Source organism: Micropterus dolomieu, linkage group LG12, assembly GCF_021292245.1.
Source record: "Micropterus dolomieu isolate WLL.071019.BEF.003 ecotype Adirondacks linkage group LG12, ASM2129224v1, whole genome shotgun sequence".
Taxonomy (NCBI): domain Eukaryota; kingdom Metazoa; phylum Chordata; class Actinopteri; order Centrarchiformes; family Centrarchidae; genus Micropterus; species Micropterus dolomieu.
The window spans coordinates 22972431-22993653 of record NC_060161.1 but is presented as its reverse complement, the minus strand read 5'-3'; the positions used below and the strand labels follow the sequence as shown (position 1 = coordinate 22993653).

Here is a 21223-nt window from a genome sequence, read left to right as displayed (position 1 = left end):
ACAAAAACGACACAACTGAAGAATTCCCCCACCCAAAAAATACAAAATAAGTGAGTGAGTAAAGTAAGAAAGATGAGAAACGCCCCCCTGGAGTCTGTTGTCACTTTATTTTCTTCCCTTCTTTTGAAAAAGGATGAAAAATTATTAAACATCTACCAGAAGTCTCCAAACAGAACTTGACAGTATTAAGAACTATTCACCGCTCCTCTTTTGGTCATCTCTATGATGACTGTCATTATTGTTCTCTTTCTTGTAGTCGTCACAAATCATGATTGTGTTCTGAAAGGTCGACGATAAGCTGTGAATGTCACATTCATACAGAAAAAAACAGACAGCTCGTCTTTCTGTCTTTGTAGACACGGGACATGCTTGTACCTCAACAGTACAAATGTTGGAAAGGCGCCCACTGGGACAATAATTCCTCTTCTCAGACTCGTATAACTCTCTCACCCCTCCTGACCACAGCGTCATTCAGGAATCGGAGGAGACTTAAAAACTGAAACAATAAAAAGGGAAACAACCAAACAAAAAGTACAGAAATATTCTTCAGTCCTGCATTTTGGCGGTGCAGGAAAAGGGAGGCCTTTTCTCTCCTCTACGATGTCTCACCCGCGCAGTGCTTCATTTGGCCCAAATGTGTATGCAAATACTTGTTTGTGTAAACATGTTTCTTTTTTTGACGTGGATAAGAAATTTGTGGGTGTGTGATTTTGAGCGAGCGAAGCGCCTCAGGAGGTGTTGGTGATGGGTTTGTATTTCTTGAGGCGGGTCCACTGTCCTGTGGAGTAGTTCATTTCGAAGACCGTGTCCACCAGCATGGTGGTGCTGCCGGTGCCGTCTGCTTTGGGCAGAACCTCCGTGTGTTCGCTCAGCTTGATCTGGATGATGTCCCCCTGCTCCGGGCACGGATTCTCTGCAGGACAGACCGGAGGAACCACACTGGTTATTACAGGAACTACCAGGTTTGTGTGCAGCATCAACTCTTACCAGGATCTAAGGCTGGATACCGGGAATTTAGATCCCTGTATTTCTTGGAATTTTTTTTTTTTGCCAAAATCAGGTTCTATATCAGAAAGACACCTGCTGGTTTTCAGCGCATGTTTGCAGAAAGTGTTCACTTACTGAAGATGATCATATTTACAAAACGCCTTCTCCAAACGTCATGAATGCTAGATAGATATAGTCCAATCTTCAAATGCTGTTTCACTAATTCTTCCAATTATTTTTTTGTTAAATGGTAGTTTACAGTTCAGCTGCAATATAGGTTTCTAAATATGTGAAGAAAGCAATCGGCTCTGCAGACCACTATCTCTAATCAGAGCGCAAGAACAGAGCTCCCATTCCCCAAACCACTGAAACAATATACATTGTTCAAAAAAAATAAAGGGAACACTTAAACAACACAATGTAACTCCAAATCAATCACACTCCTGTGAAATCAAACTGTCCATGTAGGAAGCAACACTAATTGACAATCAATTTCACATGCTGTTGTGCAAATGGAGGTGGAAATTATAGGCAATTAGCAAGACACCCCCAGTAAAGGAGTGATTCTGCAGGTGGTGGTGACCACAGACCACCTCTCAGTTCCTATGCTTCCTGGCTGATGTTTTGGTCACTTTTGAATGCTGGCGGTGCTTTCACTCTAGTGGTAGCATGAGACGGAGTCTACAACCCACACAAGTGGCTCAGGTAGTGCAGCTCATCCAGGATGGCACATCAATGCGAGCTGTGGCAAGAAGGTTTGCAGTGTCTGTCAGCGTAGTGTCCAGAGCATGGAGGCGCTACCAGGAGACAGTACATCAGGAGACGTGGAGGAGGCCGTAGGAGGGCAACAACCCAGCAGCAGGACCGCTACCTCCGCCTTTGTGCAAGGAGGAGCAGGAGGAGCACTGCCAGAGCCCTGCAAAATGACCTCCAGCAGGCCACAAATGTGCATGTGTCTGCTCAAATGGTCAGAAACAGACTCCATGAGGGTGGTATGACATCCCGACGTTCACAGGTGGGGGTTGTGCTTACAGCCCAACACCGTGCAGGACCAGAGAACACCAAGATTGGCAAATTCGCCACATGTGACAGACGTGACAGAGTCTGGAGACGCCGTGGAGAACGTTCTGCTGCCTGCAACATCCTCCAGCATGACCAGTTTGGCGGTGGGTCAGCAATGGTGTGGGGTGGCATTTCTTTGGGGGGCCGCACAGCCCTCCAAGTGCTCGCCAGAAGTGGCCTGACTGCCATTTGGTGCCGAGATGAGATCCTCAAACCCCTTGTGTATGCTTATGCGGTTGGCCCTGGCTTCCTCCTAATGCGAGACAATGCTAGACCTCATGTGGCTGGAGTGTCAGTAGTTCCTGCAAGAGGAAGGCATTGATGCTATGGACCGGCCCGCCCGTTCCCCAGACCTGAATCCAATTGAGCACATCTGGGGCATCATGTCTCGCTCCATCCACCAACGCCACGTTGCACCACAGACTGTTCAGGAGTTGGCGGATGCTTTAGTCCAGGTCTGGGAGGAGATCTCTCAGGAGACCATCCGCCACCTCATCAGGAGCATGCCCAGGCGTTGTAGGGAAGTCATACAGGCACGTGGAGGCCACACACACTACTGAGCCTCATTTTGACTTGTTTTAAGGACATTACATCAAAGTTGGATCGGCCTGTAGTGTGGTTTTCCACTTTGATTTTGAGTATGACACCAAATCCAGACCTCCATGGGTTGATAAATTTGATTTCCATTGATAATTTGTGTGATTTTGTTGTCAGCACATTCAAATATGTAAAGAAAGGAGTATTTAATGAGATTATTTCATTCATTCAGATCTAGGATATGTTATTTTGGTGTTCCCTTTATTTTTTTGAGCAGTGTATGTTGACATGGCTGCATGTGTTCGATTTGCCCACCTGGTCTACATATTTACATTGGACTTGTGAACCTCTGTACTGAAAAACAGAGGGTCAGCTGTAACCAGGGACATTTCTCATGTCACAACTCAGAATAACTCTATATAACTCTATCTATAATCAAATTTAATTTGAATGAATAGGAGGTTTCTGTGTCCCATCTACAGTGAAACTTCTTATCCTGCTCTTAAATATCACTTTGCATTGTAAAGTACAACTGAAAGGCAGCATTCAGCGGCCTGGGAACCAGATGAATCTGCAGGCTCAGGTTTCATTTGCTCTGGCAGGTACATCTGGCTGCCTTCCCATTCAGTTTTGTTCAATCTGTCATGTCAGTTTTTAACAAACTGGATGGTACAGTTTTTCTAAAAGAACAACAAACTGCACTTTACTCTACTTCAGATAGGATTTGGTACATTTCATTTACCAGCTACGCTTCATCACACGTTCCATCGCTCTGATTGGTTGTAGGTCTCTATTTTAGGCATTTTGGTCTGTGCCCGTTGGTAACACCCCTTGAAAATCTACAATGAACTGAGAGGTTTGCAATGTGCAAATTGGTCTGGCGATGCACAGCTAAGCATTCACCACATTCACTTTGGAAATTTGAGTTTTTAGGAGAATCTTAATCCATTCAAGCTCACACATCTTTCTTTTATCTGGGACTTTTTTATCTGGGATTGTACCATGTCAGTATTTTTCGTTTTAGTTTTGTGATGTGAAGGATTTGCTAAGAAACTACAAGAAAACCAGTAAATATTTTTGCATATTTCACGCATGAGAAGGAATAAATACATTTTCAGTTCATGTTTTGTTCAAGGTGGGGTAGGCAAATTATTTCAAAATCATTTTTAGTTTTACTTGTTTAAGTTCTCTTTACATCCGGTCAGTAAACAAATCAAATATAACAAATGCTGCAAATGAATGAAATGACTAGCTGGCCTACCTACCTGCATGCACTCATCCTGCATAAAAATGTGTTTTGTAGAAGTGGCTTTGGGAGGCCTGAAGGGAGGGGGTGTCTCTTGCTAGTTTCTCCAATGTCACCTACCTCAGCTTTAACGCTGCTGTGTGTGTCACATATAGAGACTTTCACTGATCTTTTTTTTTTTACTCCTTCTAGTGACAGATAAAGCATAAACCTTCCTTCTAAAACGTGTTATGTGCTTCAGGATTTTGCTTTTTCTACAGGAGTTATAGCTCATTTCCAAAACACAATAGATCAAATAAGCTGAGGAAACACTAACTTGTCATATGGCGCTTTTCCATAACCACTACCAGCTCGCCTCGCCTCTACAGTGCTCCGTTTTCCATTGCAGATAGTACCCCTTAATGTAGCTTGTCGTCATAGCGACGCCACACACAACTGCCGTGACATAATGTTCAATGCGACACACACACCAGCGACCCACACAGCTTTCTCTTTGTTTAAGTTAAAACGTTTCAACATTCCTCAGAATGTAAAGACAGATAAGCAGTATGAAAACCTTCCAGCTGTGTTTTCCTCTGCCGATGTTGCTGCAGCGGTCTGTGTGACGGCAGAGCAGAGGGCTCTGTGAGCGGGCGGCTGGCCGGCCTCACACGCTCCTCCCGCGGGTTGGCACAGGCTTCCCCCGCAGCCAATCGCGGAGCTCCTCAACTCCGAAAACTTTCCAGCACATGATTGTTCAGAGAGAATATTTACTATTCACTGCATCATCATTGCGTGCACCAGACAGGCCAGCAGCAGAAAGTTTTATATTTTACAATTTTCGTATGTAATTTCATCACTAAATCCACTTCTGAGAAGTTTTGAGGTGACAAATCAGCTGTGTAGATATCGAATATTGACAGTTTTACGAAAAGTGATGGCGGAACAATCAGCAGTCTGCTGTGTTTTCACGTCACATTTTAGTATCGCCTCAGCTCGCTTGGAACCTCGATTGAGGTGATACGAATAAAAGTACCTGGAAGCAGGTACAACTTTTCCACAATGGAAACCCAAACAAAGGCGAGTCGAGGCGAGTTGAGCTGGTACTGTTCAGTGGAAAAGGGGCTATAGTGACAGGATAAAAATGTTCTGCTTGCACATTTTAACAGTCACTCAGAAAGGGAAAGGCAGCGACAAAGGTGACATCAGGCTTAAAGCTGAAACTTTACACCAATAAGAAATGAGTATTTGTTTATGAAAGTTTGCATCAGGCAGCTTTAAGATTACTCCTGTACCTCTGGATCCAGCCATGAAGCCCAGGATGAGGGCCTTTTCTGGTCTGGTGACCTTGTTGGCCGTCTTGAACATCTCCTGGGCTGCGTACATCTGGTCTCTCTGAGGAGCAGAAACAAACTCAGTTGAGCAGAACACAGAGCTTAAATACGTAGATCTTACTAGACACATTCTAACACACTGAAGTCTCAAAGAGGAGTTTCTGTTGTTTCCACCTTACCGTGAGTGACAGATTCTTTTTGGGCTGGGGCTGCGGTGCCGTCGGGGTTGGTGTCGGGGTGGGGGTCTGAGGTGTGCTGGGAGGCTGGCTGGGGGTCTCCGGTTGGCTGGCTGTCGCAGCTGCTGGGGGCCCGTTGCTGGCGGGGGTGGAGGCCGGCGTGCTGGGGGATGTGGGGGCTGCAGGATTAGCCGTGTTGCTCGCGTTGTACATAGGTGTCCTCTGTTTGTACTGGCCTGGTAAGGTGGCAGTGGCGCCAGCGCCCGCTGTTGCAGACTCCTCTGGTTGGCGAGCCGACTGCAGCGTTTCCCGTCCCGAACCGCCAGCATTCGCTTTAGAGGAGGTTGGTGAAGAACAGACGTTGGGAGATTGACATGATGCCAGCAGGGGCACTTTTAAGTGAACTTGAACCCTTAATCTGACAATACAATGCTGTGCGGTCTCATCTAACCTGGCTGTGCCTCGGAGCTGGGAATGTAAGAGGAGGAGGGAACCATGCTGGGTGTGGCCGGCAGGTAGCTCGTTGACGGCAGAGGATTCTCGTTCAAGGCCCCCAGTTTCTGAAATACAAATCCAAAGACAGAAAGATAAGGGAGAGGGTAATGTGAGACAAACTGGGACATATCAAGAATGTTTAAGCGGTGCGACCACAAGTACCTGCGCAGAGACGAGGCCGGCAGCATAGTCGGGTGTGGTGTTTTCCACCACTGCTTCTTCTTTGGCTGCTTTCTCTCCGGCCTCCGTTTCTACGGCAGAAGAAAACATTAAGTAAGCATCAGTGCAATCACACATTTCCTGGCTAACGAGTTGGTGGTGTAGCTCTTAAGCTCAAATTGATGGAGGGCTGCAAGTATAAATACCCAAAGTCTTTCTTCTCCTCTTGGCTTCTCTTCCAGCTCCGACCATATCCAGCTCCGAAATATCTAACAGCTGGAAAGGAGAAAAAAGGCCAACTGTGAGAAAAATGCTAACCTGCAAACACAAAGTATGCAAGAACTAAATGACTGAATAAGAACAAGCAGAAGTTTTGGACATTACCTTGACCCCCCTCTCCTTACGCAGCGGCGTCCGTGCAGGGGCAATAGGTGTGCGGTTACTGGGAGGGCTGAACATACTGGGGGCGGTGGGGCTGCGAAATGGGGCCTTGGGGATCCCTTTGAGAGGAGCTGTGATGCAAATATTGACACAGCTATCATTTAGAATAAGCAACGCTTATTGTTTATTATATTTTTTTAAGAAATAAATGAGCCCGATCATTAAAATAATAACAGTTTGTAGTGCTCAATCAAGAAACTCACTAGTAGTGTCAATCTTTTTGACCAGTCCTCTTCCTTTGGCGTGAAAAGGCACTCCAGCTGTCTTTTTCAGCTGTTGGGCTGTTTCTGTGGCTAGAAGAGAAGAGAGAAGATTATACAATAAAATATAATTCTTATATTTAAACACGGACATTAAAACTGTAAACAAACAAATGAATGATTAACAAATCTTGTCGGCACTTGTGACCAATGTTTAACAACAACAAATGTACCAAAAGTAAGCCACAGAAGATAAAAACCACACAGTTATATGCGTTAAGAAAGTATTAGTGTAAGTTTAATGTACATTTCTGTAGCAGCTCTGCTCTGAGCGTTGCACTCTTGGGCTTCCTCTTCAGCTGGAAATGTTTGACGGGGGGTGTGAGGGGTCCAACCAGAGTGGTTAGCGCACTCTTGTTCAGGTACTGGCACTCCAGAGGAAGCATGGCAGAGGCCTCGCACTCGCTCACTGGGGAAGAGACGGGATTAAAAAAATAAATAAATAAATAAATTTACCTTTAGATACTGTAGCTGCTTTGAGCGTCTACCACTCAGTTTGATACCAGACTTGCAGATGTTCCCTGGCTGTTCAAATGTGTGCAGTTTTATACTAATTTTAAACAGCTGGTTGTCATGACACCTGAGTGAAACCACTATATGTGATGCTGAATAATCGTTATGAAGGCCTGAATAACTTAATGAGATTAGAACTGTGTGATTAAGAAATACCTGAACATAAAGCAAACGTCAGGAAGTGTACGGCAGTGAGTCTGCATAAAGATCTTGTATTTAAATCTTCTTTATAAGCACAGTTATCTTAGCATGTTTCATATTATCAGTACAATAATCAGTGAGTTATCAAGAAAGGAAATTCTCACACTCGTGAGCTGAAGTACGCCATGTTTGTTTTACTAAAACAGTAGTAGAAATACAACTGAATATGTGCATTTATTACACACAAATAAAACTGAAATCTATGCTCCCACCTTACACAAAACTCTACGACTATATTCATGAGTAAAATACTGAGTTGCTGCAGGGAACAATTTTTAATTCAATTATTAATTACACACATCTTCATGTCTAAACAGTACAATATCAAAATGTATGTACGGGCCCCAAACGTAATTAAAGAGCAGTTCTAATTTGATAATTTCAGTTCCTTTTCAGAGCACCAGGCTGATTAATAGGCCAAGAGGTGCGTCGTTATATGTACAATTTTTAACCTATGGAGTCAATATTCCCATAGCGGCCAGTGAAGGGCCACTACAGCTAAATAAATTTAAAATAAGGAGTCCACATTCCCTACCTTTCTCCCTGAGCTCTCCAAGAATATCCTGCACATTTGGATTCTGCTCCTCCAAGTCCAGATTGAGAGAGCCGGTCTCTGGGAAGGACTTGAGGATGTCTGCAACCATCAGCACCCAGGGCTCTGAATCCACAGTAGCCAGCTGGATTATCTCCGACAGGGCCTCCTTCATCTGGCGAGAGAGGACAGCGCCGTTAGTGAAACCGCTTTAAAAAACTAAATATTAGTATCACGTACTTCACGGACAGTAAATTATCACTGAATAACTTATTACCGTTTAACAGACTAAAATTTTTAACGTTTGCAGATTCTTCTTTTCTTAAAAAAATTATTTATTGAACTGTAAAAAATAATGACACATTTTCTTTGTCTTACATGATGGTAGTTAAGTATCTTTGAATTCTTTAGTTCCAGATGTTTGTTGGGAAAAAATTTTTAAGCAGTCACCTTGGACTTTGTGACTGGCTTTTTTCCAAGTACTTTATTATTATACAACACACAGTTGTACTACAAAATGAAAATGTGTAGTCCATTCATGCTACACATGGAACTTACCATATTCTAAAATATATTTAACATATAAAATATATACACTTATTTATATACAGAAAAGTATTCGCACAGAAAATTATTCCGCAGTGCACATTTTGACAGCAGCAACAACAGTGAAGATTACATGTTTTTTTATCTTCACATAAAAAAATTTAACATTTAGGAAACAGGGTCCACTTTGACTGCATTTGAGCACCAAGCATCATGGATGTAAACACAGAGTCCACCGCCTCTCATCTTGCCAGAGTCTTGTCCTTTGACAGCTCGGAACATGCTCCGCCTGCAGAGTGCTGGATCTGGGTTGTTGATGTGTCAGGTCTGTGTAAATATGTCTGGCAGCCTGAGTCCCCTGAAGTCCAGACCAGACATTAGCTAGGAGCAGCCTTAAATCCAAGCTGGGCCAGCATGGCTCCTATGCCCGCTCTCTTTCCTCGCCTCTGCCGTGATGACTGGTTGATCTGACTGGGTGGATCGGCTCAAGGTCTGCTGCCCTTTAATACAAACCGTTTCCGATGACTGTATTTCTGTCACAGGTAATACGCGTTTCAGCAATAAAGCCGGAAAGAAAAAACAGATGAAAAACAAAAAAAATGTAGTGGAGTTTGTAGGACGGTAACCCAATCTATCAGTAATAATGCCAATAGATATATAACATTTTCTCATCCGTAACACTTCTGTCCAGATGCACTGCTACTTTTACTTAAATAAAACATCTTAATTACTTCTTCTGCAGGAGGCTGCGGTTTATCAGGACCAAAACCTCTCGCCACAAGAACACTTTCTTTCCAACATGGCCCGAGTCCCCAACACTTAACCTTGAAATGTGTACATTGCACTAATTCTTTATTGCTCATATTGTGATTTTTTTTTGCACATTCCTTATTAATTATCCAGTATGTTATTTGTATTATTTTGTATACTTTTAATCTCTTTACTTATAGTTAAGCAGCAATATAACGTTCATTTCACCAGACTACACAATATATCCGTTACTACATTTAGACAATTAGAGACTAATGAGATCTCACTTCAGATAGTTTTGTCTGTGTTTCACAAACTGTCAGTGGACATGCACACTGATGACGGGCACTTAACATTTTATTAAGCAGCTTCGCAAGTGATCTGTGGGACTGTAGCTGCTGGTACCGCCCTCCTGCTCTGTGGAGCCCATCCCACCACAATGTCTGAACGAGAGCCGCTATGCTAATGTGACCCGCTGTAGCTGCTGAACCACCGCTGGGAAAAACGCAATTTTCCGTCACAGTGTTAACGTCAAGTTGGTCGTGTAGCTGCCTAAAGTTAGAGTAAATTCGCACAAGTGTTTTTCTGAAGTAACGGAGGTAAAAACAGCAGGATAGCTCGCAGGAATAACTTGATGTTTCTCACGATAGCTGACGATATTAACCGTCGCCTGTGGTTACGATAGCGAGCTAACGCTAGCTAAATATGATAATAACGAGCTAACACATTTAACCAGCAGTCTAAAACACCCTCAAGAGGAGCAGTGTTTTAATTTAGCGCATCGAGCTTGAAGACTGAGCTATTTTCTTGGACGTGTATCTAAGATAATAGCTTACGTTATGACCTGTCAGGCTAACACAGCTAGCTAGCGCACAGCGACCCACCTCGTCAACGGTCCGCCGGGGAAGATGCAGCATCCCGAGCAGGAGTTTTAGCTTCACGGGCGGCGATAAGCTCGAAAAGCACAGCCGTATGTTGTCGATTACAGACACGGTGAGGAGAGAAGCGATGCTCGGGGGCGTCCAGAGTTCGTCCGTGGATCCCAGTTTGTTGTGAAGCCACAGGCCGGTGTCGCTGTCCTTCATCGACGCCATCTTGGAAAAAGAAGTGTTTTGAGTTCGGGCATTTTAACGGGCTACCTAAAAGAAAACAGTCAGGACCCCGCCCACGCTGTAGTGGGGGGGCATGTATCAACCACTGAACCATGTAAAATCTAAATAACTAGAAATAAAAGGTGTATTTCACCTTTAATACAGTGGCTATAACTTCATTTGGTTTGTCCATACGTCGTATGTTGTGATAATAAAGTTAAAAGGGTTCAGTTGGTAGGTAGGTTTATTGTCACAATATAACAAGTTATAGAGTGAAATTGAGTTTTATAACTCCCTTCTGCTACATAGAAGACAATATACATAACTAAAGAAGCAATTATAAAAACGGTAAACAGAAATAAACTATAATCAATAGAGCAGTGCTGAGGATGAATTAGAGTTTAAGAGCCTGATAGCTTGGGGGAAAAAGCTGCTCTGCAGTCTGGTGGCGCGGCAGCAGAAACATCTATATCTCTTCCCAGAAGGCAGCAGGGTGAACAGGCTGTTGCTGGGTGCGTACTGTCCTTTAGTATCCTTTGGGGTCTGTGTAGGCACCTCACCTCACCGATAGCACTGATGCTCTGGAGATGGGTACCAGTGATCTGAGCAATTTTAATCACCCGCTGCAGAGCCCTCCGGTCCTGGGCCGTGCACATCCCATGCCAGATTGTGATGTTTCCAGTCAGGATGCTTTCTATTGCTCCTCTGTAAAAGCTGACAAGAACATTTCATTTCACATTGCAACTGTGTATGGGTGCATAAGTGATGAAAATGGGCATATTATTTAAATTTTGCTCACTTAGGCCTAATTGTAATTGTAAAATAAACTGAGTAAAGTATTATATACAATAGTGATTTCATATTTATTGTTTGCGCGCACAATTACCACCCCCCCTTCCCCATGTGTTGCAGGCTTTTTATATACAGTCTATGGTTGCAGGTGATTGTTTTAATATGGTAAATTGGTTTACTTTGGGAATATGCAATAAAGAAAAACACTGGTTGTACTTTATTATCGAGATACCCTGTGTTGAAGAGGCATTGCCTTAGTGCCAATGAATAGGCATGACAAACATGTAGGCTTACACAAAATGTGGCTGTATTTTCATTGACTTTGATATTATTCAGTGAAAGTTTTTTTGACGTCTCAAAAAGAAATGACGAAATACATCTGCAGTTATACAATATGTACACTGTATATGTGCAATGCATTTTATTATATACTATGTAGGTGACTATATTATGTCAAATAGCTCTGTTTTTATATAAATTTATAACTGATTATTTTTTATTATGTCTTACCATGTAAGCAGTATTTTAATGTGCCAGCTGATCAAGATGGAGCAGATTTGTACTACAGTACTTTATATACTGTACGTTGGGTACTTTAATCTACGCCGTATACATATTTTATAAAATAATCCTATTTTTTTATGTTCAGTTATAGTCAGAAAAAATAACTAGTAACCAAGCTGTAAAATAAATATAGTGAAACAATATTTTCCTCTGAAATGTTGAGTAGTGGCAGAAAGTGGAAATACTCAGATGTTGTACAGCACTTAAGTGTAGGCTATGTATTTACTTCCCACCATTTATTGATTATTGTTGATAATGATTATTAATAAAACATCCATGGCTGAAACCATGTATTTAAACATGTAAATAAAACTATATACAGTCTGTTTATTAACTGCCCCTTTGTTAAAGGCTTTTATTTTGAATGTTGTCACCGGAAGTCTTGATTCTGGTCCCCAAGGCAAATTTGGGTTGAGCTACACGCATGCGCACTCTCCTGATCTACATAAATCAATCCTTGGTGGGCATCTTGCGCTGATTCTGCAACATATCATCGACTGATTCACGGTATGTTAACATCGAGGTTGTTAAATACACTGTTATCCTGCGCTGTAGACTGCTGTTAAATACATACACATATTTACCGAGGAAAACTGGAGTTTTTTCTAAACAAAGCCTAACAGATTTTGTTATTTCATTGACCGACGGCCGTGCAGGACATTTTCCCTTGTATTTTTGCAAACCGCACACTTGCAAATTGCATTTCTCATATCACAGGTAATTAATCACATCATCGGTATGGCATCCAGTGGATATCTGCAGGCAGCGGTCCTCCTTCTGGCGGTCCAGCTCCTCTGTCTCGGTGCAGCTGATGCGGATCAGGAGACCGGGACTGTCATCCCTGCCGAAAGTAGGTGGATGGCAATATGCTATTTGATTTGTTCTGCCTGTTCAGTGCAGGATATTAAAGGTTTGTTAGGGGGACATTTGTCTGCCACAGTGATAATGTATTATAGCCTAATGATAGCAGGTCCCCACAGAGGTTTCTCAGTGTGGGAATTGTAGGTCATCCTAATTGGTGTTTACATCACAACATGAAAATGGGCCTGCACTGCTAGTTTAAGACCCATTTTATCATCTAGACTAGATTCAAACAATGTAGAGGTTTAAAGGCAAATATGCATGCGTTTGTTTTGCAGCCACCATTGGTCACAATTGTAGACCGCTGGGATCTATAACCTTCTCCACTTCTCCACAGTTATGTCACTATAGTCAAGCTTATGAAACAATATTTACACCAACATGTAAAAGTTGATCCCTGCAGTGAAAGCAAAATTAATAAAATAACATAATCATAAATACCCCTTAAGGCAAAACTATGTACATTTTAATGAAAAAAAAAATTGTCCTCTGACAAATGAAAAGCAATTAAACACACCCTTGTTTGATAAACTCAGGGTTTCTACTACTACAGCCTGACTTGGTCTGATACGACCAGCAGCTCATGGTGGCTAAACCTTAGATAAACATTGCTGTGTAGATAAGCGACATCTCTGGGTTAGGTCAATGACCTTATCTATTTGTACTTCTGATACACAAAATTTTTAATGCAAATTACTATAAGCCCAACTACTAACAGTGCAGGCCCACATATGTTTACTTACTGCTCACATTGAAAGACACAGGAATCTTCTTTGAAATTAAGTCTAATTGTAAAAAATAATAATTCAGAAATTTACATTCTAACATGGAAACGACTAATATGTGAATCTCTTTATTTTGTGAATTCTTTCCTCTCATTTGCAGGTCGCCCATGTGTGGACTGTCACGCTTTTGAGTTTATGCAGAGGGCACTGCAAGATCTAAAGAAGACCGCGTTCAACCTTGATGCCAGGGTAAGTGAAGTATCACAAAATGTTGTTGTTTTCTTGGCAGATTCCCCTTTCCTCTGATATTGTTTGAGGAATTCTTCATCTCCAGTGCTATCAAAGTGTTAAATTCTCTTGATTCACCAGCTGATGAGTCTTTCGTGTAACAACTGACGAACCATAGATTATTGGGTTATATTCTGATGACTGGATATACTCAAGGTGTCAAAGAGGTCATATTATGCTCATTTTCAGGTTCAAAATCTTATTTAGGGGATGTGATAGAAGTAGAATAGGGCGGGTCCTGAGGTAGTGTGATCCAAAACAAAACCATTTCAGCCATAATTGTGGCTTTGTTCACTGAACATGATTGGACAGTGGACCTGAGTGAGAATTGATCTTTTATATGTAACTTTTCATATGTAACTGTGCACTGTCTCTACATCACAGTAACAACTTTATGTCCATTGACTACCTGGAGGGTAAAGTTCTATAGGGAGGGTGGGAGTGAGGGGAGGCAGCAGGCGGACATCTTGTCACTGTGTGCTGCAGCTCAGTGTATTTCTCCACTGGTTTTTTTGATTGAATGCCTTACTAGCCGCTAAGCTTATGACGCATGTTACAAAGTGACGCACATAGGTTACGGAAGTAAACGCTGGAGTTGTTTTCAGGCAGTTCAGAGCAGTGATGTCTGTGGGAGATGGGAACTCCCTTTGGTGTGGACTTTGGGCTTTTTCACTTTACAAACCTATTACATGCACAAAAAAGGTATACAACTCAATAAAGGAGAAGGAAAAAGCCAAAAAGCATAATATGATCTCTTTAACATTTTACATACATTGTATTTAATGTGACAGTATAGGCTTTATTTTTCTATATCATATATTTTACGCATTTTCTTAGATTCTTTTGTATTTTAGTTTATTAAAAAGGGACAATCCAGGTCAGTATAGTCACAGGAAGAGGCAATGCAACTGTAGGGCTTCTAGCGCAATCTCATTTCCCACAGTCGATTTTATATATATATATATATATATAAAATCCCCCTCTCACCCCTTGCGGGGTGGTATGTGTCATCCCCAAGCTCAGGTCCTCAGGCCTGGGAGTTTGAGGGTTCTGCGCAGTGTCTTAGCTGTTCCTAGGACTGCACTCTTCTGGCCAGAGACCTCTGATGTTTTCTCTATCTCTGAAAACATCATATATATATATATATATATATTATAACAACAAAAACAACAAAGCCTCTCCGAATGTCTATCAATATGTATTCATATATAAAAATTTAAATGAGTATATTATTTAACTTTATTTGATGCTCCATTTACCTTTAGCTTCTACTGTACACCACGGGACGTGTTACTACAGATGTTGTCAATACAAATCAAATCAACACAAACAATTTACATTTATTATACTACACTTCACTGAAGACGTATGATCTTTCTTTTCGCTCTAAGCAACTCGTTGGGAGAGTGTTGAATTGTTGCAGTAAGTTGATGAGTTCAGCCAAGTATATACAAGTAATATAAATGTTATTTTCTACCTTTTATCTATCTACCTTTATAATTTATATTATCTAGCAAATAATAAAGTATGGTTAAATTGGTTATCATGCTCTCCACAATAATGTTAGTATATCAAAAAAAGAATTGCTCCTTTTAGAATGCATTACCCTTATAATCACCTGACATGATATATAAAAATATTTGACAAATATTTCAGAATACTATTTCTAATGTCAACAATGAACCTTAAAACTCAATAAATAATGTTTTATGTCTGTCTTTACTACAAAGAAGTCTTTTACTGCAGTATCTTTGCTTGATTGACATTCTTTAGGAGAATTATCTGTAAATAAACAGCTACATTTTTAGCAGGAGTTGAGGACTCTTTTTCAGCCCTGAATAGTGTCTGCAGTGTTCCTCTCACACTGCATACAGCCCCATCAACCTCCACCAAGACGGTGGAGCAGCTTGTGTGTTGCCTGAGAGGCAAAATCCAGGTGAAAAAAGCCTTTTAGAGAATGAAACAAACTGAAACTGTAAAAGTGTCAGTGACAAAAACAGGACCCTTGAGTTCAGCTGATGTTTACATGTTGTCCGCTGCAGACAGAGATGCTGGTGCTGAGGGCAGAGAGGAGGGCTCTGTGTGACTGTATGCCCACCAACTCACTGCGCTGAACTCTGCACTTCACCGCCTTCACCGAGTACACCTGAGGACACTTCCACCTGTCATCACCCCGAAAACAACCCCGTTAGAAAACCTCTACTCATGCACAGCGATCTTCATCCTAACTTATTTACACAATAGGCACTTTATTTTCTTTTTCGCTCATATCACTGTTGAGTGACTCTTTGATTTGAAGTCATGCATCATGAGGCATGTTATTGTTTTGCCTTATTTGGGGCGACTTTTATACCACTGATGTTTTACATTGTGAAACTGGACACATGTCTGGGTTTGTTTGTCTCCCAACGTCATAGGATGTGGGTCAGTTCGCATCTGTCTCCTATGAAGCATAAACTATTTTTTGTACTTTTTAGTATCGGGCTGTATAATGTAGATACAGTAGAAGGCATCTGTACATTTACTTGTTGAACATGTTGTATGAGATTAATGTTTATGACAATTATACACATTAAACTGTAGCATCACATTTGATTTATTTAACTGCTCAAAATGTTTCAAACACTTTTTTATCACCTAATTAAATTAGGAATCAGCAAACTTTCACTGGTTAAAATGAATTGATTTGCAGCCTGGCTTCTTTTGCATAAAAAGGAAACATACTTTTCTTTTTAACAAGATTTTTTTTTGTAAAGAAATGATCTGCAGAAAGTTTACCAGAAATTCAAAAAACAACAGTTTCAAAGGGTTTTTAAGGTGGAAAAAGCGTACTTGTAGGTCTTGATTTAGCGCAGCACTGTAGCATGAATTTACAGCACTTTTTGTCAACCTACTGTTAATATAGATTGTATGTATATATAATGTATATGTACATGTAATGGAGGTGTCCACACACTTCTCTTGGGCAGATAGAGGATTGCTAGCTGCAGCAGGGGACACAGAGATAGAAATAATAATTGTCTTATTGTTACTTGTTTATGAACAACGTACTTTGTTAACATTATGTCACATGATGCTCCATTTATTGTCTTAATGTTGTACCTATCAATAAAAACAACAAATGACCTTTACTACTGTTATTCTTTTCTCTGGCTGGGACTTTTATCACAGATCGTCCGTGTGATCTGTGATAAAGAAGCACAGTGTGGGTTTGTGCTGGCATTAATCTGACACATTTATTCATTCATTGTGGTCTCTGTTCCAGTAAGTGTTACAGCTCAGTTGTAGGTGTAGCACTGAGATGACTGTGTGTAACAAATGTGTAAAAAGTATTTCAATACAGATGAATCTGCCTGTTATTTTCTTGATTCAACCACTAATTGTTTCATACAATGCTAGACAAACAAACAATATTTAGTTTAATGTCAAAGAGGAACAAGAGAACCAGGAACATATGAGCAACTGTAACCAGGAATTTTTGGCATATTTACTAAAAATACAACAAACTATTACTTGATCATCAAAATAAATATTCTGTTGACTGATTGAATAGTTGACTAATGGCCTCAGCTGTACTTTCATTCACTGACAAAATTATGCCTGCATCCAAACAAAGAGCCCATGTGTGCTATAGGTCACATTTATGTGTTTTTAAACCATGTAAGCTACATGTACGTTCACACGTATAAGTAAAGAGTTTGTGTTGCAGATAAAAAATTAAGCATTTCTGTGGTTCAACAATTATTTCATGCTGTGTTTGGTGCTGAATCAATCACTGGATTTTACAGAATATTATTCGCCACCAGTTTTGATCATCTGTGAGTCAAATAAAAAAAAAAAATAGTTTCTGGTTTCAGCTTCTCGAGTGGAGGATTTGCTGCTTTTATATCATATAAATAGAAAATCTTTTAGACTAGTGGTCAGACCAAACAAAACATCTGAAGATGACGAGAAATTGTGACTCTTTCTTTGACATTCCACACTAAATAATGAACGATACTGAAAATAACTCCAGCCACAGACAAAAACGCATTAGCATCTTAATACAGTAAAATGTAGATTTGTCCCGATTTTTAAAGATCTTCCAATCAATTTGGGAGTGAAAGCAGGTTATGTGTTGAATTATGCTTTTGAATCATAGCAGCACTTCAACCCCTCTGTGTTCATTTATCCCAGGAGCTGGTGTGTAGCAGAAGTGATGCTCCTGCTGCTCTGGCTGAACTCATCCCCTCCCACACACACCTTTTTATTTATTTACAACAGGGATTACAGCATGGAAATAAGAAATTCTGCAATACCTCCATCTACACCAGCAGGAGGAGCTCTAAGTAAAGGCATGCTGCCAGCTGTGTTGCAGCAATGCAGCACTCTCTACTTCCACCATGGCTGTGAAGGCAGATAAGGTGAAATACTGTAAATAGACTCACAAGGAGGAAAATGAGGCGCTGCCTGCCAGGCCACTGAAGCGTTGGCAGTGACCTGGCAGGAATTGTAGCCCCAAGCAGCACCATGTACTGCCAGCACTGTGGAGGCAAAGCCCCTCATACTGCACCACAGCACACAAGCAGCCTTATTACACAGGATACTCCAGTTCTGTTGCTTAGGCAGCTTTAACCTACCAGGCTTCTGCAGGAAGGACTGAGAGGCTTCAGTATGCAGGGACACAAAGTATACGCTGAATCACTTTCTGTCTCACCCCCTCGCTCGCTGGCCTTTTCTCTCCACAGAAGCCTTTCAACTTTTCTTTCATCTGCTCCTGGAAAAGCTGACTGAATCCCTCCAGCTGTTTGAAATTCTCTGTAGGGGGCAAGCAAGAAAAATCCTCAATATTTTCATACCCTTTTATCTTAACTTGAGCATTGATTTGACCTTGCCACAAAAGTTTGCTCTCCTCACCCAGCTGCAGGAATTGCATAGCATACTAAAGCCAGCCCAGCCAGGATAAATCTGAAGGATGTAAATGTATGATTCAGCCTTGTGCTCTGTGCTTTATGTGTGGAAAGGTCAAAGGTCAGTTATAGCCTTCATACTGTACAGATACCCCCACAACCCTGAGCTCAAGTATCCCTTTCTCGACACTCGTCTCATGTTACCTCAAATTTAAACTGGGTGTTATGTAAACACATTGATTACAAAAAGTGAACTTTGAATGGCAGAAGATAGACGTTTCAATAATTTATCCAAAAAGCTATAAGCTATTTTAACCATCTATCCAATATTTTTAGCTAACTAGTTTATTGATGACTTTTAGTTAACTATTTTAACGATTTATCCAATACTTTTAGGAAATATTACACTTTTTACTTTACGACATTAATCTGCTTAAGCTTTAGCTACTAATTACTTTGCAAATTAAGATTTTTACACACAAGACATTTTAAGTTTAGAAAATATGATGTATGTGAAGTTATTAATTTAAAGATTTCTTTATTTTTCTTTTAGTTATTTGGATCCTTTTAATTGTTAATAATGTTGTTGTTTGGACATAACAAGCATTGTGAAGGTGTCACTTTGGGCTCTGGCTAATTGTTACAGCAGTTCTTGCTACTTTCAGAATTTTTACAAACCAAACAATCAATCGATTAATGGAGAAAATGATCATTAATTGCAGTCCAATGCAAAAGAGTTCAAAATACGCTCCACCTAAACCCGCAGTTAAAAATCTGCTTTTACATGAATGCAGTATTAATGAGTAATAATAATCTACTGATATAATGTTATTACTATTATTAATAATAGTAACAGTACACGGGATAGTTTCCTGCAGTAAGTGCTTTTACTTTTAATAATTAAGTACATTTTCCTGATTATACTTAAATACTTTAATCTAAGTAACATTTTCAATGCACCCGAGTGTTTTTACAGTGTAGTATTAGTACTTTTACACGAGGAAAAGATCTGAATCCCTTTTCCACCACTTTCTTTAGCTAACTGTTTCACCATGAGAGCAGGTGAAGATGGAGACGGCTTTGTGATACAAAAATGTAAGCATGACCTTCTGGCATTTCAAATAGCCGTCCTTTATGTAAAGTGGCCACTGGATGGCTCAAGTAACATTCATTTTCTCTCTAACTCCCTCATTTTATCTGATGTTGAATAATGTCCAAATTGATACTGGAAGAGATAGTTACTTCAGATCCTGAGATCTGGTAAATGTTCTCAGTAAAGATATTTGAAATATTCTTTTGGAGCTGCTGATTCACTGAAAGTCTTTTGAAGAAGTCTGTTAAGAAAAAAATTACCCAAACTTCACACGCAGTCTGTAAAATATATGTGTAAACTATGTTCTATATTCTTAATTAAAGTATGTATCACCTTTTTTTTTAAAATGTTGATTCATTGCGTCTTTCAGACTTAGTTATCCTGATCTTTCTGTGAATAGGCGTGAATAGATAAGTATGAACACACACACACACACACACACACACACGTTCAAACCCCTTAAGAAAACCCCTTAAGAAAAAATGCAGATTTCCAGCAATGCAAACAATGCTAACTGTAGCAGAGAAAAGTGTTCACATGGTGATCATCTCAAAACAATAAATGAGATGCTGAAAATATAGAACAGCAGCTGGTGTGAAATGAAACTGTGAAAGAAAATAAAGCTGTTCACCAGCTGGTAATGCCTCTTCCCAATGAGGAAAAAAAATGAATTAACAACAACTGCAACAAAAACTACACAAAAAACCAAACCCATATGTAGCCGAGTCACCCCTGGACTGATGAGAAAATCAACACCACATCCCCTCAGTCTACAAACTTTAATTATGTCAATTCATGCTATACATTTTATCAAGTGACACAAGTCAGGGTGATGAAGGTTTATCATGCAGTAAATTCTAAAAAAAACTCAATTTAGGATAATTACACAGGTGAAATGTCAGGTGTTTACCTCAGTTGGCTGTGATCAACACACGGAGCGTAGACTAACTTAATGTACTCCTATACTACACCTCAGTTGTGTATGTGTCACCATAGATTTTGTGGGTTAGGCATATTTACCTTATGACTGTGGTTTGTTTTACCTCTGTCTCACACACAAACAGTGAAAATGACTGCAAGATGTAATTTTCTTAAATATTTGCTAAACTAATGACACTCCCATTGGCCTCAGTTGTACTTTATGTTTAATACTTCTTAGCAAATGTCAGCATGCTTAACTGAGATAGTGATAATTTTACCTACTGAACATCAGCGTCTTAGCGTTGCCACTGTGAGCATGTCAGCATGCTGCAGTTAGCTTTAACTCAAGGCATCCCTCTGCCTAAGTACAGCCTCACAGAGCTGCTGGCATGGCTGCAGACTCTTGTTCTATTAGTTTGATAAGCCATAAGTCACTTTGCACTTCGGTGCATTTTCAAATGTTTTGTTTGTTAAAGTTGTTTTTGTTTCTTGTCAATTCCGTGCATCTGTTCATGTCATGTCACTGGTTTCTGTCACAGTGAAAATTCTTATATTTTCCCTTAGGATCTGAAGCTTATCATGCTTTTAATCTCCGAGTGAAGACATAAAAATATAAATGTTGTGTAAACCCTTTAAATAGTTCATCTTGTTGTCTTTACAGTGCAGCTCCATGCTGGTGTTCTGGTTAGTGGTGGGATGACACAGCAACAGCAGGAGGCTGTGGAGGTGGCCAATGTTAGCAGGGCACCATGAATAAGCAATATGCAAGATCACGCATTCA

At 40.6% G+C, this 21223-nt stretch overlaps 3 protein-coding genes across 3 annotated transcripts in view; 1 reads left to right on the top strand and 2 right to left on the bottom strand.

The window, feature by feature from the left end:
- Positions 1 to 88: 88 nt before the first annotated feature.
- On the bottom strand, positions 89 to 10332 carry nelfa (negative elongation factor complex member A). The gene is made up of 11 exons (XM_046065780.1): positions 10103 to 10332; positions 7926 to 8097; positions 6924 to 7085; positions 6620 to 6709; positions 6360 to 6487; positions 6182 to 6251; positions 5979 to 6067; positions 5773 to 5881; positions 5325 to 5653; positions 5107 to 5206; positions 89 to 913 (listed from the first exon to the last, which is right to left on the bottom strand). The coding sequence occupies exons 1-11, from the start codon at positions 10310 to 10312 to the stop codon at positions 729 to 731; spliced, it is 1644 nt and encodes a 547-aa protein (XP_045921736.1). The 5' UTR covers positions 10313 to 10332; the 3' UTR covers positions 89 to 728.
- Positions 10333 to 10781: 449 nt separating this feature from the next.
- On the top strand, positions 10782 to 16670 carry lg12h4orf48 (linkage group 12 C4orf48 homolog). Its single transcript, XM_046065799.1, has 4 exons — positions 10782 to 12172; positions 12383 to 12515; positions 13412 to 13500; positions 15582 to 16670. The coding sequence occupies exons 2-4, from the start codon at positions 12404 to 12406 to the stop codon at positions 15651 to 15653; spliced, it is 273 nt and encodes a 90-aa protein (XP_045921755.1). The 5' UTR covers positions 10782 to 12172; positions 12383 to 12403; the 3' UTR covers positions 15654 to 16670.
- A 91-nt stretch (positions 16671 to 16761) lies between these two features.
- LOC123981106 (HAUS augmin-like complex subunit 3) overlaps positions 16762 to 21223 on the bottom strand; it is a 125105-nt gene continuing 120643 nt past the window's right edge. The window contains exon 33 of the mRNA XM_046065753.1: positions 16762 to 18336. The gene's annotated coding sequence lies outside the window, so the exon portion shown is untranslated. The remainder of the gene's footprint in view (positions 18337 to 21223) is intronic.

Coding starts and splice junctions, on each gene's coding strand:
- nelfa (XM_046065780.1), bottom strand. CDS start 10,312: ATGGCGTCGATGAAGGACAGCGACACCGGCCTGTGGCTTCACAACAAA. Junction 8,098..10,102: donor CCCGGCGGACCGTTGACGAG/GTGGGTCGCTGT, acceptor CTCTCTCGCCAG/ATGAAGGAGGCCCTGTCGGA. Junction 6,488..6,619: donor CAAAAAGATTGACACTACTA/GTGAGTTTCTTG, acceptor TTTGCATCACAG/CTCCTCTCAAAGGGATCCCC.
- lg12h4orf48 (XM_046065799.1), top strand. CDS start 12,404: ATGGCATCCAGTGGATATCTGCAGGCAGCGGTCCTCCTTCTGGCGGTC. Junction 12,516..13,411: donor GACTGTCATCCCTGCCGAAA/GTAGGTGGATGG, acceptor TCTCATTTGCAG/GTCGCCCATGTGTGGACTGT. Junction 13,501..15,581: donor CGTTCAACCTTGATGCCAGG/GTAAGTGAAGTA, acceptor TGTCCGCTGCAG/ACAGAGATGCTGGTGCTGAG.